This window comes from Oncorhynchus mykiss, chromosome 6, assembly GCF_013265735.2.
Source record: "Oncorhynchus mykiss isolate Arlee chromosome 6, USDA_OmykA_1.1, whole genome shotgun sequence".
In the NCBI taxonomy this organism is placed as follows: domain Eukaryota; kingdom Metazoa; phylum Chordata; class Actinopteri; order Salmoniformes; family Salmonidae; genus Oncorhynchus; species Oncorhynchus mykiss.
Window position 1 is genome coordinate 79,622,068 of NC_048570.1, and position 17,141 is coordinate 79,639,208.

At 47.3% G+C, this 17,141-nt stretch overlaps 1 protein-coding gene across 5 annotated transcripts in view; it reads left to right on the top strand.

Moving 5' to 3' along the window:
* Positions 1 to 17,141, top strand: part of LOC110511859 (unconventional myosin-Va) — a 93,010-nt gene that overhangs the window by 43,546 nt on the left and 32,323 nt on the right. For 4 of the 5 annotated variants that reach the window (XM_036981032.1, XM_036981034.1, XM_036981033.1 and 1 more), the window contains exons 7-15: positions 87 to 168; positions 10,003 to 10,110; positions 10,453 to 10,559; positions 10,832 to 11,097; positions 11,192 to 11,273; positions 13,075 to 13,215; positions 13,378 to 13,503; positions 13,807 to 13,890; positions 15,287 to 15,292. In XM_036981032.1, coding sequence (XP_036836927.1) covers positions 87 to 168; positions 10,003 to 10,110; positions 10,453 to 10,559; positions 10,832 to 11,097; positions 11,192 to 11,273; positions 13,075 to 13,215; positions 13,378 to 13,503; positions 13,807 to 13,890; positions 15,287 to 15,292 — 1,002 coding nt within the window. The remainder of the gene's footprint in view (positions 1 to 86; positions 169 to 10,002; positions 10,111 to 10,452; positions 10,560 to 10,831; positions 11,098 to 11,191; positions 11,274 to 13,074; positions 13,216 to 13,377; positions 13,504 to 13,806; positions 13,891 to 15,286; positions 15,293 to 17,141) is intronic. The other variant, XM_036981036.1, reaches the window with a different exon arrangement.

Sequence of the window (17,141 nt, forward strand, 5' to 3'; positions counted from 1 at the left end):
ACACAACACTGGAATCTCCTGGCTGTATAGAACATACACTACCTGAAACTGCCTGACTGTGTGTGTGTCTGTCTCTGTCTGTGCAGGCGGACGAGGAGAGGAACTATCATATATTCTACCAGCTGTGTGCGTCCTCCCATCTACCAGAGTTCAAGAATCTGAAGCTAGGTAAGACACAAACACTCTCCATTGGATGGTTGGACGGTTCCTAAGCTATTTGTTCATTGATTAGCCTGACAACCCATCCACATGCATGGCTCCGCCCACTAGCGTTTCTTCTCCACCACGAGTCTGGATTTGCTTTCCTTCCTCAATACATAGAATGTGAACACATTCTAACCATTCTGATTGGTCCCGGAAACCAATGGGTTTAGGCCAGCGTTTATGAATCATGTCATTGGCTTTGATACGATCCAATCGGTGATTAATTTGTTTTGTACAATGCCCTTCATTTTGAAGTCAGCACAAGCGACTTCTGGGATGGCAGTTTGACTGAATGGCATTGAGGAGTACACCACCTCAGTCATCGGCTTCATCAATAAGTGCATCGACGACGTCGTCCCCACAGTGACCGTACGAACATATCCCAACCAGAAGCCTTGAATTACAGGCAACATCCACATCGAGCTAAAGGCTAGAGCTGCCGCTTTCAAGGAGCGAGACACTAACTGGGCGCCTATAAGAAATCCCGCTATGCCCTCAGACGAACCATCAAACAAGCAATGCATCAATACAGGATTAAGATTGAATCCTACTACACCGGCTCTGACGCTCGTCGGATGTGGCAGGGCTTGCAAACTATTACAGACTACAAAGGGAAACCCAGACGAGAGCCTACCAGACAAGCTAAATGCCTTTTTTATGCTCGCTTCGAGGCAAGCAACAGTGAAACATGCACAAGAGCACCAGATGTCCTGGTTGACTATGTGATAATGCTCTCGATGCCGATGTGAGCAAGACCTTTAAACAGGTCAACATTTACAAAGCTGCGGGGCCAACTGGCAAGTGTCTTCATTGACATGTTCAACCTCTCCCTGACTACTTAAATACTTATTATCCACCATAATTTGCAAATAAATTCATTAAAAATCCTACAATGTGATTTTCCAGATTTTTTTTTCTAATTTTGTCTGTCATAGTTGAAGTGTACCTATGATGAAAATTACAGGCCTCTCATCTTTTTAAGTGTGAGAACTTGCACAATTGGTGGCTGACTAAATACTTTTTAGCCCCACTGTATGTGAGAATGCTGTTCATTGACTATAGCTCAGTGTTCAACACAATAGTGCCCACGAAGCTCATCACTAAGCTAATTACCCTGGGACTAAACACCTCCCTCTGCAACTGGATCCTGGACTTCCTGACGGACCGCCTCCAGGTGGTGAGGGTAGGAAACAACATGTCTGCCGCACTGATCCTCAACACTGGGCCCCCTCAGGAGTGTATACGTAGTCCCCTCCTGTACTCCCAGTTCACCCACAACTGCTTGGCCAAACACGACTCCAACACCATCGTTAAGTTTGCTGACGACACAACAGTGGTAGGCCTGATCACCGACAACGATGAGACGGCCTATAGGGAGGAGGTCAGACCTGGCAGTCTGGTGCCAGGACAACAACCTCTCCCTCAATGTGAGCAAGATACAGGAGATGATCGTGGACTACAAGAAAAGGTGGTCCGAACAGGCCCCATTAACGGGGCTGTAGTAGAGTCGGTAGAAAGTTTCACGTTTCCATCCCCAACAAACTATCTTGGTCCAAACACACCAAGGCAGTTGTGAAACGGGTATGACAAAACCTTTCCCCCGCCAGGAGACTGAAAAGATTTTGCATGGGTCCCCAGATCCTCACAAGGTAATACAGCTGCACCATCAAGAGCATCCTGTATGGTTGCATCACCGTATGGCAACTGCTCGGCATCTGATCTCGAGGCGCTACAGAGGGTAGTGCGTACGGCCCAGTACATCACTGGGGCCAAGTTTCCTGCAATCCAGGACTGATATCAAATCAAACCCAATTGTATTAGTCACATGCTCCAAATACAACAGGTGTAGACAGTGAAATGCTCACTTACGAGCCCATAACCGAAAATGCAGTTAAAAAAAATACAGATAATAATAAGAGATAAAAGTAACAAGTAACTAAAGAGGAACAGTAAAGAATGACAATATATACAGGGGGTGCCGGTACAGAGTCAATGTGGAGACTATATACAGGGGGTGCCGGTACAGAGTCGATGTGGAGACTATATACAGGGGGGTGCCGGTACAGAGTCAATGTGGAGACTATATACAGGGGGTGCCGGTACAGAGTCAATGTGGAGACTATATACAGGGGGTGCCGGTACAGAGTCAATGTGGAGACTATATACAGGGGGGTGCCGGTACAGAGTCAATGTGGAGACTATATACAGGGGGGAGCCGGTACAGAGTCGATGTGGAGACTATATACAGGGGGTGCCAGTACAGAGTCAATATATACAGGGGGGTGCCGGTACACAGTCAATGTGGAGACTATATACAGGGGGGTGCCGGTACAGAGTCAATGTGGAGACTATATACAGGGGGGAGCCGGTACGGAGTCGATGTGGAGACTATATACAGGGGGGTGCGGGTACAGAATCGATGTGGAGACTATATACAGGGGGAGCCGGTACAGAGTCGATGTGGAGACTATATACAGGGGGAGCCGGTACAGAGTCGATGTGGAGACTATATACATGGGGGTGCCGGTACACAGTCAATGTGGAGACTATATACAGGGGGGTGCCGGTACACAGTTAATGTGGAGACTATATACAGGGGGGAGCCGGTACAGAGTCAATGTGGAGACTATATACAGGGGGGAGCCGGTACAGAGTCAATATATACAGGAGGGTGCCGGTACAGACTCAATGTGGAGACTATATACAGGGGGTGCCGGTACAGAGTCAATGTGGAGACTATATACAAGGGGGTGCCGGTACAGAGTCAATGTGGAGACTATATACAGGGGGGAGCCAGTACACAGTCATTGTGGAGACTATATACAAGGGGGTGCCGGTACACAGTCAATGTGGAGACTATATACAGGGGGGTGCTGGTACACAGTCAATGTGGAGACTATATACAGGGGGGTGCCTCGTGCAGAGTCAATGTGGAGACTATATACAGGGGGGAGCCGGTACAGAGTCAATATATACAGGAAGGTGCCGGTACAGAGTCAATGTGGAGACTATATACAGGGGGTGCCGGTACAGAGTCAATGTGGAGACTATATACAGGGGGGTGCCGGTACAGAGTCAATGTGGAGACTATATACAGGGGGGAGCCGGTACGGAGTCGATGTGGAGACTATATACAGGGGGGTGCGGGTACAGAATCGATGTGGAGACTATATACAGGGGGAGCCGGTACAGAGTCGATGTGGAGACTATATACAGGGGGAGCCGGTACAGAGTCGATGTGGAGACTATATACATGGGGGTGCCGGTACACAGTCAATGTGGAGACTATATACAGGGGGGTGCCGGTACACAGTTAATGTGGAGACTATATACAGGGGGGAGCCGGTACAGAGTCAATGTGGAGACTATATACAGGGGGGAGCCGGTACAGAGTCAATATATACAGGAGGGTGCCGGTACAGACTCAATGTGGAGACTATATACAGGGGGTGCCGGTACAGAGTCAATGTGGAGACTATATACAAGGGGGTGCCGGTACAGAGTCAATGTGGAGACTATATACAGGGGGGAGCCAGTACACAGTCATTGTGGAGACTATATACAAGGGGGTGCCGGTACACAGTCAATGTGGAGACTATATACAGGGGGGTGCTGGTACACAGTCAATGTGGAGACTATATACAGGGGGGTGCCTCGTGCAGAGTCAATGTGGAGACTATATACAGGGGGGAGCCGGTACAGAGTCAATATATACAGGAAGGTGCCGGTACAGAGTCAATGTGGAGACTATATACAGGGGGTGCCGGTACAGAGTCAATGTGGAGACTATATACAGGGGGGTGCCGGTACAGAGTCAATGTGGAGACTATGTACAGGGGGAGCCGGTACAGAGTCGATGTGGAGACTATATACAGGGGGGTGCGGGTACAGAATCGATGTGGAGACTATATACAGGGGGAGCCGGTACAGAGTCGATGTGGAGACTATATACATGGGGGTGCCGGTACACAGTCAATGTGGAGACTATATACAGGGGGGTGCCGGTACACAGTTAATGTGGAGACTATATACAGGGGGGAGCCGGTACAGAGTCAATGTGGAGACTATATACAGGGGGGAGCCGGTACAGAGTCAATATATACAGGAAGGTGCCGGTACAGAGTCAATGTGGAGACTATATACAGGGGGGTGCGGGTACAGAATCGATGTGGAGACTATATACAGGGGGAGCCGGTACAGAGTCGATGTGGAGACTATATACATGGGGGTGCCGGTACACAGTCAATGTGGAGACTATATACAGGGGGGTGCCGGTACACAGTTAATGTGGAGACTATATACAGGGGGGAGCCGGTACAGAGTCAATGTGGAGACTATATACAGGGGGGTGCCGGTACACAGTCAATGTGGAGACTATATACAGGGGGGAGCCGGTACAGAGTCAATATATACAGGAGGGTGCCGGTACAGAGTCAATGTGGAGACTATATACAGGGGGTGCCGGTACAGAGTCAATGTGGAGACTATATACAGGGGGGAGCCAGTACACAGTCATTGTGGAGACTATATACAGGGGGGTGCCGGTACACAGTCAATGTGGAGACTATATACAGGGGGGTGCCGGTGCAGAGTCAATGTGGAGACTATATACAGGGGGGAGCCGGTACAGAGTCAATATATACAGGAAGGTGCCGGTACAGAGTCAATGTGGAGACTATATACAGGGGGTGCCGGTACAGAGTCAATGTGGAGACTATATACAGGGGGGTGCCGGTACAGAGTCAATGTGGAGACTATGTACAGGGGGGAGCCGGTACAGAGTCGATGTGGAGACTATATACAGGGGGGTGCGGGTACAGAATCGATGTGGAGACTATATACAGGGGGAGCCGGTACAGAGTCGATGTGGAGACTATATACATGGGGGTGCCGGTACACAGTCAATGTGGAGACTATATACAGGGGGGTGCCGGTACACAGTTAATGTGGAGACTATATACAGGGGGGAGCCGGTACAGAGTCAATGTGGAGACTATATACAGGGGGGAGCCGGTACAGAGTCAATATATACAGGAAGGTGCCGGTACAGAGTCAATGTGGAGACTATATACAGGGGGTGCCGGTACAGAGTCAATGTGGAGACTATATACAGGGGGTGCCGGTACACAGTCAATGTGGAGACTATATACAGGGGGGTGCCGGTAAAGAGTCAATGTGGAGACTACGGTGCCTTGCGAAAGTATTCGGCCCCCTTGAACTTTGCGACCTTTTGCCACATTTCAGGCTTCAAACATAAAGATATAAAACTGTATTTTTTTGTGAAGAATCAACAACAAGTGGGACACAATCATGAAGTGGAACGACATTTATTGGATATTTCAAACTTTTTTAACAAATCAAAAACTGAAAAATTGGGCGTGCAAAATTATTCAGCCCCCTTAAGTTAATACTTTGCTGCGATTACAGCTGTAAGTCGCTTGGGGTATGTCTCTATCAGTTTTGCACATCGAGAGACTGACATTTTTTCCCATTCCTCATTGCAAAACAGCTCGAGCTCAGTGAGGTTGGATGGAGAGCATTTGTGAACAGCAGTTTTCAGTTCTTTCCACAGATTCTCGATTGGATTTAGGTCTGGACTTTGACTTGGCCATTCTAACACCTGGATATGTTTATTTTTGAACCATTCCATTGTAGATTTTGCTTAATGTTTTGGATCATTGTCTTGTTGGAAGACAAATCTCCGTCCCAGTCTCAGGTCTTTTGCAGACTCCATCAGGTTTTCTTCCAGAATGGTCCTGTATTTGGCTCCATCCATCTTCCCATCAATTTTAACCATCTTCCCTGTCCCTGCTGAAGAAAAGCAGGCCCAAACCATGATGCTGCCACCACCATGTTTGACAGTGGGTATGGTGTGTTCAGGGTGATGAGCTGTGTTGCTTTTACGCCAAACATAACGTTTTGCATTGTTGCCAAAAAGTTCAATTTTGATTTCATCTGACCAGAGCACCTTCTTCCACATGTTTGGTGTGTCTCCCAGGTGGCTTGTGGCAAACTTTAAACGACACTTTTTATGGATATCTTTAAGAAATGGCTTTCTTCTTGCCACTCTTCAATAAAGGCCAGATTTCTGCAATATACGACTGATTGCTGTCCTATGGACAGAGTCTCCCACCTCAGCTGTAGATCTCTGCAGTTCATGCAGAGTGATCATGGGCCTCTTGGCTGCATCTCTGATCAGTCTTCTCCTTGTATGAGCTGAAAGTTTAGAGGGACGGCCAGGTCTTGGTAGATTTGCAGTGGTCTGATACTCCTTCCATTTCAATATTATCGCTTGCACAGTGCTCCTTGGGATGTTTAAAGCTTGGGAAATCTTTTTGTATCCAAATCCGGCTTTAAACTTCTTCACAACAGTATCTCGGACCTGCCTGGTGTGTTCCTTGTTCTTCATGATGCTCTCTGCGCTTTTAACGGACCTCTGAGACTATCACAGTGCAGGTGCATTTATACGGAGACTTGATTACACACAGGTGGATTGTATTTATCATCATTAGTCATTTAGGTCAACATTGGATCATTCAGAGATCCTCACTGAACTTCTGGAGAGAGTTTGCTGCACTGAAAGTAAAGGGGCTGAATAATTTTGCACGCCCAATTTTTCAGTTTTTGATTTGTTAAAAAAGTTTGAAATATCCAATAAATGTCGTTCCACTTCATGATTGTGTCCCACTTGTTGTTGATTCTTCACAAAAAAATGCAGTTTTATATCTTTATGTTTGAAGCCTGAAATGTGGCAAAAGGTCGCAAAGTTCAAAGGGGCCGAATACTTTCGCAAGGCACTGTATATACAGGAGGGTGCCGGTACAGAGTCAATGTGGAGACTATATACAGGGGGGTGCCGGTACAGAGTCAATGTGGAGACTACATACAGGGGGGAGCCGGTACAGAGTCAATGTGGAGACTATATACAGGGGGGTGCCGGTACACAGTCAATGTGGAGACTATATACAGGGGGGTGCCGGTACACAGTCAATGTGGAGACTATATACAGGGGGGTGGCGGTACAGAGTCAATGTGGAGACTATATACAGGGGGGAGCCGGTACCGAGTCAATATATACAGGGGGGTGCCGGTACAGAGTCAATGTGGAGACTATATACAGGAGGGTGCCGGTACAGAGTCAATGTGGAGACTATATACAGGGGGGTGCCTGTACAGAGTCAATGTGGAGACTATATACAGGGGGGTGCCGGTACACAGTCAATGTGGAGACTATATACAGGGGGGTGCCGGTGCAGAGTCAATGTGGAGACTATATACAGGGGGGTGCCGGTACAGAGTCAATATATACAGGGGGGTGCCTGTACAGAGTCAGTGTGCGGGGGCACCGGTTAGTTGAGGTAGTATGTACATGTAGGTAGAGTTATTTAAGGTGACTCTACCTACATAGGCGGTGTCAGGTGAAAGCCCATAACATTGTTAAAGACTCCAGTCACCAAAGTCCTAGACTTTCTCTCTTACCGCACGGCAAACAGTACCGGATCACCAAGTCTATGACCAAAAGGCTCCTTAACAGCTTCTACCCCCGAGCCATTAGACTGCTGAACAACTAATCAAATGGCCACCCGATTATTACATTGACCCCCCCCATTTGTCTTGTACTTATACTCACTGTTTATTATCTATGCATAGTCACTTCCCCCCTACCTACATGTACAAGTTACCTCTAACCTGTACCTCTGCACACTGACTCGGTACCGGTAGCCCCTGTACATAGCCTCGTTATTCTTGTGTTAATTTGTAATAATTTTTTACTTCAGTTTATTTGGTAAATATTTTCTTAACTCTTCTTGAACTGCACTGTTGGTTAAGGGTTTGTCAGTAAGCATTTTGCGGTAAGGTCTATACTTGTTGTATTCAGCATTTCACGGTAAGGTCTATACTTGTTGTATTCAGCATTTCACGGTAAGGTCTATACTTGTTGTATTCAGCATTTCACGGTAAGGTCTACACTTGTTGTATTCAGCATTTCACGGTAAGGTCTACACTTGTTGTATTCAGCATTTCACGGTAAGGTCTACACTTGTTGTATTCAGCATTTCACGGTAAGGTCTATACTTGTTGTATTCAGCATTTCGCGGTAAGGTCTATACTTGTTGTATTCAGCATTTCGCGGTAAGGTCTATACTTGTTGTATTCAGCATTTCACGGTAAGGTCTATACTTGTTGTATTCAGCATTTCGCGGTAAGGTCTATACTTGTTGTATTCAGCATTTCACGGTAAGGTCTACACTTGTTGTATTCAGCATTTCACGGTAAGGTCTACACTTGTTGTATTCAGCATTTCACGGTAAGGTCTACACTTGTTGTATTCAGCATTTCACGGTAAGGTCTATACTTGTTGTATTCAGCATTTCACGGTAAGGTCTACACTTGTTGTATTCAGCATTTCGCTGTAAGGTCTATACTTGTTGTATTCAGCATTTCACGGTAAGGTCTACACTTGTTGTATTCAGCATTTCGCGGTAAGGTCTATACTTGTTGTATTCAGCATTTCACGGTAAGGTCTACACTTGTTGTATTCAGCATTTCACGGTAAGGTCTACACTTGTTGTATTCAGCATTTCGCGGTAAGGTCTATACTTGTTGTATTCAGCATTTCACGGTAAGGTCTATACTTGTTGTATTCAGCATTTCACAGTAAGGTCTACACTTGTTGTATTCAGCATTTCACGGTAAGGTCTACACTTGTTGTATTCAGCATTTCACGGTAAGGTCTACACTTGTTGTATTCAGCATTTCACGGTAAGGTCTACACTTGTTGTATTCAGCATTTCACGGTAAGGTCTACACTTGTTGTATTCGGCATTTCACGGTAAGGTCTACACTTGTTGTATTCAGCATTTCACGGTAAGGTCTACACTTGTTGTATTCAGCATTTCACGGTAAGGTCTACACTTGTTGTATTCGGCGCATGTGACAAAAAAGGTTTGATTTGAAGCAATTGGCAGGGCAGTGGAATTAAATTCAGGATCAGTCGTCAGGCAATTTATTGAATTCAATAAATGACACATGGATCATTCAAAATGGCATCCAGTCATTCTCCGTGATCATAGACAACCATATTAGATCATATAGGTGAGATGTGTAACAGGGGTAGAGAAAGTTGTACAGTGTATTTGTAAACAGAAATGTGAGGACAGACCTATTGAGTCATATTAACTGTGGGGTCATACTATCTACAGTAGAGCTCCTGTTAGATCAGAGGTCATGTTGTGGGTGTGAGGTGCCCAGCTGCCCGCAGAGATAGACTGAGGTAGAGATCATGTTAGCTCTCTCCCTGGGTGTGAGGCAGAAAGAGACTGTGTGTGTCATCTAACAAGGCTGTGTGTTGCTCCTCAAAATATTCCTTAATTCCACCTGTGAACAAACACACACACACTCACACTTCATCTGCTGTTAGACACACTTCATCTCTGCCACACACACAAACACACATTGCCCTAGTCTCGCTCAGCTGGCCTCTTGGCAGAGACACACCCCCAAAATGGAGGTGTTGTCACGGTGATATCAGCCCTGAGTTGCCAGGTAACAGGCTATGGTTGCTTTAGTATAGAGAAGGCTTTGTCTTGTGCATGTGTGCACAGTTTATGCGTGCACGTATTAGTAAGAGTATTCAATGTGTCACACCCACATCAGGTCAGGATGTGGCCCTGTGTGATCCCAGTGACCCTAATGTAGCAGTACTCTCCTGGGAAGCTGCTCTAAACAGTTGATTAGAATACTTTCTATAGGCTACTAATTAACTGTGTGTGTGTGTGTGTGTGTGTGTCCATGCAGGTAGTGCTGATGTCTTCCACTGCACCAATCAGGGCCGGAACCCGGTCATCGATGGAGTCGACGATGCTAAAGAGATGTGCACAACACAACATGCCTTCTCACTGCTAGGTAATATATACACACACAACTAGGTTTAATTGTCACATACACTGGATAGGTGCAGTGAAACGTGCTGTTTTACAGGGTCAGCCATAGTAGTGTTGCCACCCTGGAGCAAATTAGGGTTTAGTGCCTTGCTTAAGTGAACATAGACAGATTTTCACCTTGTCGACTTTCCCCTGTGTATTCAAACCAGCTACCTTTCGGGTACTGGCCCAATGCTCTAAGCGCTAAGCTACCCTACTGTCCTAGGTCACACACAAACACCACACCACATTTACTCTCAGTCCCATTTGGTTTTTAGTGTAGTGTTGATTTTGATAGTATTGTTTTGTGTGTATTTGTGTTCAGGCATCAACGAGTTGAACCAGAAGGGGCTGTTCCAGGTCCTGGCTGCCATCTTACATCTGGGCAATGTGGAGATCAAGGACCGAGACTCTGACAGCAGCATCATACCTGTAAGGAGACACCTCAAACCTCTCTGACCTCTAACCTCTATTATTAAACCTCTGACCTCTCCTAATGATTGACTCTTTCTCAAATCGTCTTGACTCACTTCCTTGCATCCTCTATCCTCACCTCCTTCTCAAAACCCATTGGAGAAGAAGGTCTGAAGGGAGAGACCTTGGACCTTCTCCTAGATGGTTAAGAAGGTTCAAGTAGATGGAAAGAATAGCAGAAAGACGAGTTGAGCAATTGATTGACATGACCATGAATCCCTCTCTCTCAGCCCAATAACCGCCACCTGACGGTGTTCTGTGAGCTGATGGGCGTGACCTACCAGGACATGTCTCATTGGCTGTGCCACAAGAAGCTGAAGACAGCCCAGGAGACCTACATCAAGCCCATCCCTCGGCTGCAAGCCTCCAATGCCCGCGACGCGCTCGCCAAACACATCTACGCCAAAGTCTTCAACTGGATCGTGGACCATGTCAACAAATCTCTACGCGCTACCGTCAAACAGCACTCCTTCATAGGAGTTCTGGATATCTATGGGTGGGTTGTGTGGGGTGTGTGTGTGTGTGTGTGTGTGGGGTGTGTGTGTGTGCGTGCGTGAGACAGTCACTCTGACCTCTCCTCTGCTCTCCAGGTTTGAGACGTTTGAGATCAACAGTTTTGAACAGTTCTGTATCAACTATGCTAACGAGAAACTGCAACAGCAGTTTAACATGGTGAGAAAACTGTGTGTCCTGTCTGAAACTGAACTCCTGTGTTGCCGTTGTCTAAATAACCCTGTTGGTGTGTAAAAGTATTCCAAAATAACAATATAAATAGTTTGATATCGTTTGGTTATTGATGCAGAGTAACAATGTGATCCTCTCTGTACATGCTGACCTTCCCTCTCCTCTCCTTTCCTCTGTCCTCTCCTTTCCTCTGCCCTCTCCTTTCCTCTGCCCTCTCCTTTCCTCTGCCCTCTCCTTTCCTCTGCCCTCTCCTCTCCTCTGCCCTCTCCTCTCCTCTGCCCTCTCCTTTCCTCTATCCTCTCCTTTCCTCTGCCCTCTCCTTTCCTCTGCCCTCTCCTTTCCTCTGCCCTCTCCTCTCCTCTGCCCTCTCCTCTCCTCTGCCCTCTCCTTTCCTCTATCCTCTCCTTTCCTCTGTCCTTTCCTCTCCTCTGCTCTTTCTTCTCCTCTGCCCTCTCCTTTCCTCTGTCCTCTCCTTTCCTCTGTCCTCTCCTTTCCTCTCCCCTCCCCTCCCTTTTCCTCTCTCCTTTCCTCTGCCCTCTCCTTTCCTCTGCCCTCTCCTTTCCTCTGCTCTCTCCTTTCCTCTGCCCTCTCCTTTCCTCTGCCCTCTCCTTTCCTCTGCCCTCTCCTTTCCTCTGCCCTCTCCTTTCCTCTGCCCTTTCCTTTCCTCTGCCCTTTCCTTTCCTCTGCCCTCTCCTTTCCTCTGCCCTCTCCTCTGCCCTTTCCTCTTCTCTCACCTCCCCTCCCTTTTCCTCTCTCCTTTCCTCTGCCCTCTCCTTTCCTCTGCCCTTTCCTCTCCTCTCCCCTCCCCTCCCTTTTCCTCTCTCCTTTCCTCTGCCCTCTCCTTTCCTCTGCCCTCTCCTTTCCTCTGCCCTCTCCTTTCCTCTGCCCTCCTCTCCCCTTTCCTCTCTCCTCCCTTTTCCTCTCCTCTTTCCTTTCCTCTGCCCTCTCCTTTCCTCTGCCCTCTCCTTTCCTCTGCCCTCTCCTTTCCTCTGCCCTCTCATTTCCTCTGCCCTCTCCTTTCCTCTGTTCTCTCCTTTCCTCTGTTCTCTCCTTTCCTCTGCCCTCTCCTTTCCTCTGCCCTCTCCTTTCCTCTGCCCTCTCCTTTCCTCTCTTTCCTCTGCCCTCTCCTTTCCTCTGCCCTCTCCTTTCCTCTGCCCTCTCCTTTCCTCTCTTTCCTCTGCCCTCTCCTTTCCTCTCCCCTTTCCTTTCCTCTCCCCTCTCCTTTCCTCTGCCCTTTCCTCTCCCCTCCCTTTTCCTCTCCCCTTTCCTTTCCTCTGCCCTTTCCTCTCCTCTCCCCTTTCCTCTCCCCTCCCCTCTCCCCTCCCTTTTCCTCTCCTCTTTCCTTTCCTCTGCCCTCCTTTCCTCTGCCCTCTCCTTTCCTCTGCCCTTTCCTCTCCCCTCCCTTTTCCTCTCCCCTTTCCTTTCCTCTTCCCTCCCCCTTCTCCTTTCCTCTCCCTCCCCCTTCTCCCATCCTCTCCCTTCCCCTCTCATTTCCTCTGCCCTCTCCTTTCCTCTGCCCTTTCCTCTCCCCTCCCTTTTCCTCTCCCCTTTCCTTTCCTCTCCCCTCCCCCTTCTCCTTTCCTCTCCTCTCCCCTCCCCTTTCCTCTCCCCTCTCCCTCCCCCTTCTCCCAACCTCTCCCCTCCCCTTTCCTCTCCCCTCTCCCTTCCCCTCTCATTTTCTCTGCCCTCTCCTCTCCTCTGCCCTCTTCCCTTTCCTTTCCCCTCTCTTCTCCCCTCCTTTCCACTCCCCTCTCTTCTCTCCTCCCCTCCTTTCCTCTCCTATCTACAGCATGTGTTCAAGCTGGAGCAGGAGGAGTATTTGAAGGAGCAGATTCCCTGGACTCTGATAGACTTCTATGATAACCAGCCATGTATCAACCTCATAGAGGCCAAGATGGGGGTACTCGACCTACTGGATGAAGAGTGCAAGGTAGGCACACACACACACACACACACACACACACATAATGCAGAGGCACACATACATGCATACATACACAAATACGTAATGCAGGGGCTTACACAGACACCCATAACACAGACACACACACATCCAGAGTAACTAGTGTGAACCAGTGTTCTGTGTGTCCAGATGCCTAAAGGTTCAGATGACTCGTGGGCCCAGAAGCTGTATAACACCCATCTGAAGACCTGCTCTCTGTTTGAGAAACCTCGCATGTCCAACAAAGCCTTCATCATACAGCACTTCGCTGACAAGGTACTGATCACTGTGTGTTGATGTCTTGGCTGACCCAGTACTGCTCAGTTCTGTTTTAGTCTCAGTGTCAGGTTACAGAGAGCGGGAAGTGAGCGGGTCACTCTATGAATAAAATGAATGCTGTTCTGATTGATAATCTGAGTCAAATTATTAATCTGAGTCAAAGTTGACAGTTCTGATTGATAATCTGAGTCAAAGTTGACAGTTCTGATTGATAATCTGAGTCAAAGTTGACATTTTCTGAAAATCACTTTGGATTAAAGTGTCAGCAAAATGACTTTATTTTCTAACTGTTGTGTCCAGGTGCAGTACCAGTGTGATGGCTTTCTGGAGAAGAACAAGGACACAGTGAATGAAGAGCAGATCAATGTCCTGAAGGCCAGCAAGGTGTGTGTCCCAGCCAAACACACACACACACACTGCACGTTCAATGGGTAACACACACACACTGCACGTTCAATGGGTAACACACACACACTGCACGTTCAATGGGTAACACACACACACTGCACGTTCAATGGGTAACACACACACACTGCATGTTCAATGGGTAACACACACACACTGCACGTTCAATGGGTAACACACACACACACACACACTGCGGGTAACACACACACACTGCACGTTCAATGGGTAACACACACACACTGCACGTTCAATGGGTAACACACACACACTGCACGTTCAATGGGTAACACACACACACTGCACGTTCAATGGGTAACACACACACACTGCACGTTCAATGGGTAACACACACACACTGCACGTTCAATGGGTAACACACACACACTGCACGTTCAATGGGTAACACACACACACACTGCACGTTCAATGGGTAACACACACACACTGCACGTTCAATGGGTAACACACACACACTGCACGTTCAATGGGTAACACACACACACTGCACGTTCAATGGGTAACACACATATATTTGATGACTTTCTCATTAGTGCGTATGTTTGACAGTCTGTTGTCTCACTGAATGACCTCCGACAGGCAACCCAGTGAAGGTCAGGAGAAACAGCACCCTCTGCTGTCTGTGTTGTAATGATGTGCACACAGTTGGAGACATTTTCTTTCCACCAAATAGGCCTTGCAGTGTGTGTGTATGCATGTGTGTGTGTGTGTGTGTGTGTGTGTATAAAGACTCACTCTGCCCGTTGTTCTGTTGTAGAGGCCAGCAGCAGCAGAGAGGGGTAAGGGTTAAAACACTCCTTTAACCCCTAACACCTTAAACACACACAGGGTTAACTACACTGGAACAATCATCCATGGCAATACTGTGTGCGTGTGTGTATGTTGCCATGGAAACCAGCTTGACTAACAAGTAATGGTGTAGAAGTGATAATGACTCTTTAATGAGAATGAAGCTATATAAATCTAGCATTTCAACCCATCATCATGGTTCTGTGTGTGTTTGTGTCGATAGTAAACACACATTCCTTCTGTGCCTACCATCAGCAAAGAGACGGCTCAGTCATGTGTTCTGCTGTCTGAGCCGTCAAACATTGTGCCGTGTCTGATCCCGTGTTATCATTACAAACAGCCTTGGTCAGCAGACACCATGACACCTACCCTGCCTGTTCTGATGGCCCTTTGATTTGGATTTCTACTTTTATATCAGTTATACTTTTAATATGTTTTAGATGTGTGTCATTATTTTCTATTCCTAGGTTTCTTTCATTTTTGTTGAATCTTTATTTTGTCGTTGTGTTTGTTTTCCATGTGTTTCCCACGTGTCTGTCCCGTCATGACAACAACCGTTTAACAGCTAAAGGTAAACATGCTGCCCTCCTCATTTCTTTCTGTCTCAACCTTCTAACCCACACCATTCATTCTTCCTCACCGTGGTCTCACAATAGTTCAAATGGCACTGAAGTATGTGGGGAGGTGGTGAGGCTGAACGGACGCTGCAGAACTGGAGATGACCCAGGGTGGGGGGGGGGTGAGGCTGAACGGACGCTGCAGAACTGGAGATGACCCAGGGTGGGGGGGGGTGAGGCTGAACGGACGCTGCAGAACTGGAGATGACCCAGGGTGGGGGGGGGGGTGAGGCTGAACGGACGCTGCAGAACTGGAGATGACCCAGGGTGGGGGGGGGGGTGAGGCTGAACGGACGCTGCAGAACTGGAGGCTGCGCCGTGGCCCATCTTAACCAACCACAATACAGAGAACACAATAACCAATCGCTTTCTCCTTGAACTGTAACATGTACAATGTTCTTTGTTGTCATTTTAGATAGACAGGATGGTGTGAATAAGCCAGATACCCATGTTAACAATGCAAACTATTAGCTTAGCAAGTTTGTGACGTAACTGTCTGTTGGCTGCTGTTACCTTTTTATTTATACAAGTCATGTACAGTGGGGCAAAAAAGTATTTAGGCAGCCACCAATTGTGCAAGTTCTCCCACTTAAAAAGATGAGAGGCCTGTAATTTTCATCATAGGTACACTTCAACTATGACAGACAAAATGAGAAAAAAAAATCCAGAAAATCACATTGTAGGATTTTTAATGAATTTATTTGCAAATTATGGTAGAAAATAAGTATTCGGTCACCTACAAACAAGCAAGATTTCTGGCTCTCACAGACCTGTAACTTCTTCTTTAAGAGGCTCCTCTGTCCTCCACTCGTTACCTGTAATGGCACCTGTTTGAACTTGTTATCAGTATAAAAGACACCTGTCCACAACCTCAAACAGTCACACTCCAAACTCCACTATGGCCAAGACCAAAGAGCTGTCAAAGGACACCAGAAACAAAATTGTAGACCTGCACCAGGCTGGGAAGACTGAATCTGCAATAGGTAAGCAGCTTGGTTTGAAGAAATCAACTGTGGGAGCAATTATTAGGAAATGGAAGACATACAAGACCACTGATAATCTCCCTCGATCTCACCCCGTGGGGTCAAAATGATCACAAGAACGGTGAGCATAAATACCAGAACCACCTGGGGGGACCTAGTGAATGACCTGTAGATAGCTGGGACCAAAGTAACAAAGCCCACCATCAGTAACACACTACGCCGCCAGGGACTCAAATCTTGCAGTGCCAGACGTGTCCCTCTGCTTAAGCCAGTACATGTCCAGGCCCGTCTGAAGTTTGCTAGAGAGCATTTGGATGATCCAGAAGAAGATTGGAAGAATGTCATATGGTCAGATGAAACCAAAATATAACTTTTTGGTAAAAACTCAACTCGTCGTGTTTGGAGGACAAAGAATGCTGAGTTGCATCCAAAGACCACCATACCTACTGTGAAGCATGGGGGTGGAAACATCATGCCTTGGGGCTGTTTTTCTGCAAAGGGACCAGGACAACTGATCCGTGTAAAGGAAAGAATGAATGGGGCCATGTATCGTGAGATTTTGAGTGAAAACCTCCTTCCATCAGCAAGGGCATTGAAGATGAAACGTGGCTGGGTCTTTCAGCATGACAATGATCCCAAACACACCGCCCGGGCAACGAAGGAGTGGCTTCGTAAGAAGCATTTCAAGGTCCTGGAGTGGCCTAGCCAGTCTCCAGATCTCAACCCCATAGAAAATCTTTGGAGGGAGTTGAAAGTACATGTTGCCCAGCAACAGCCCCAAAACATCACTGCTCTAGAGGAGATCTGCATGGAGGAATGG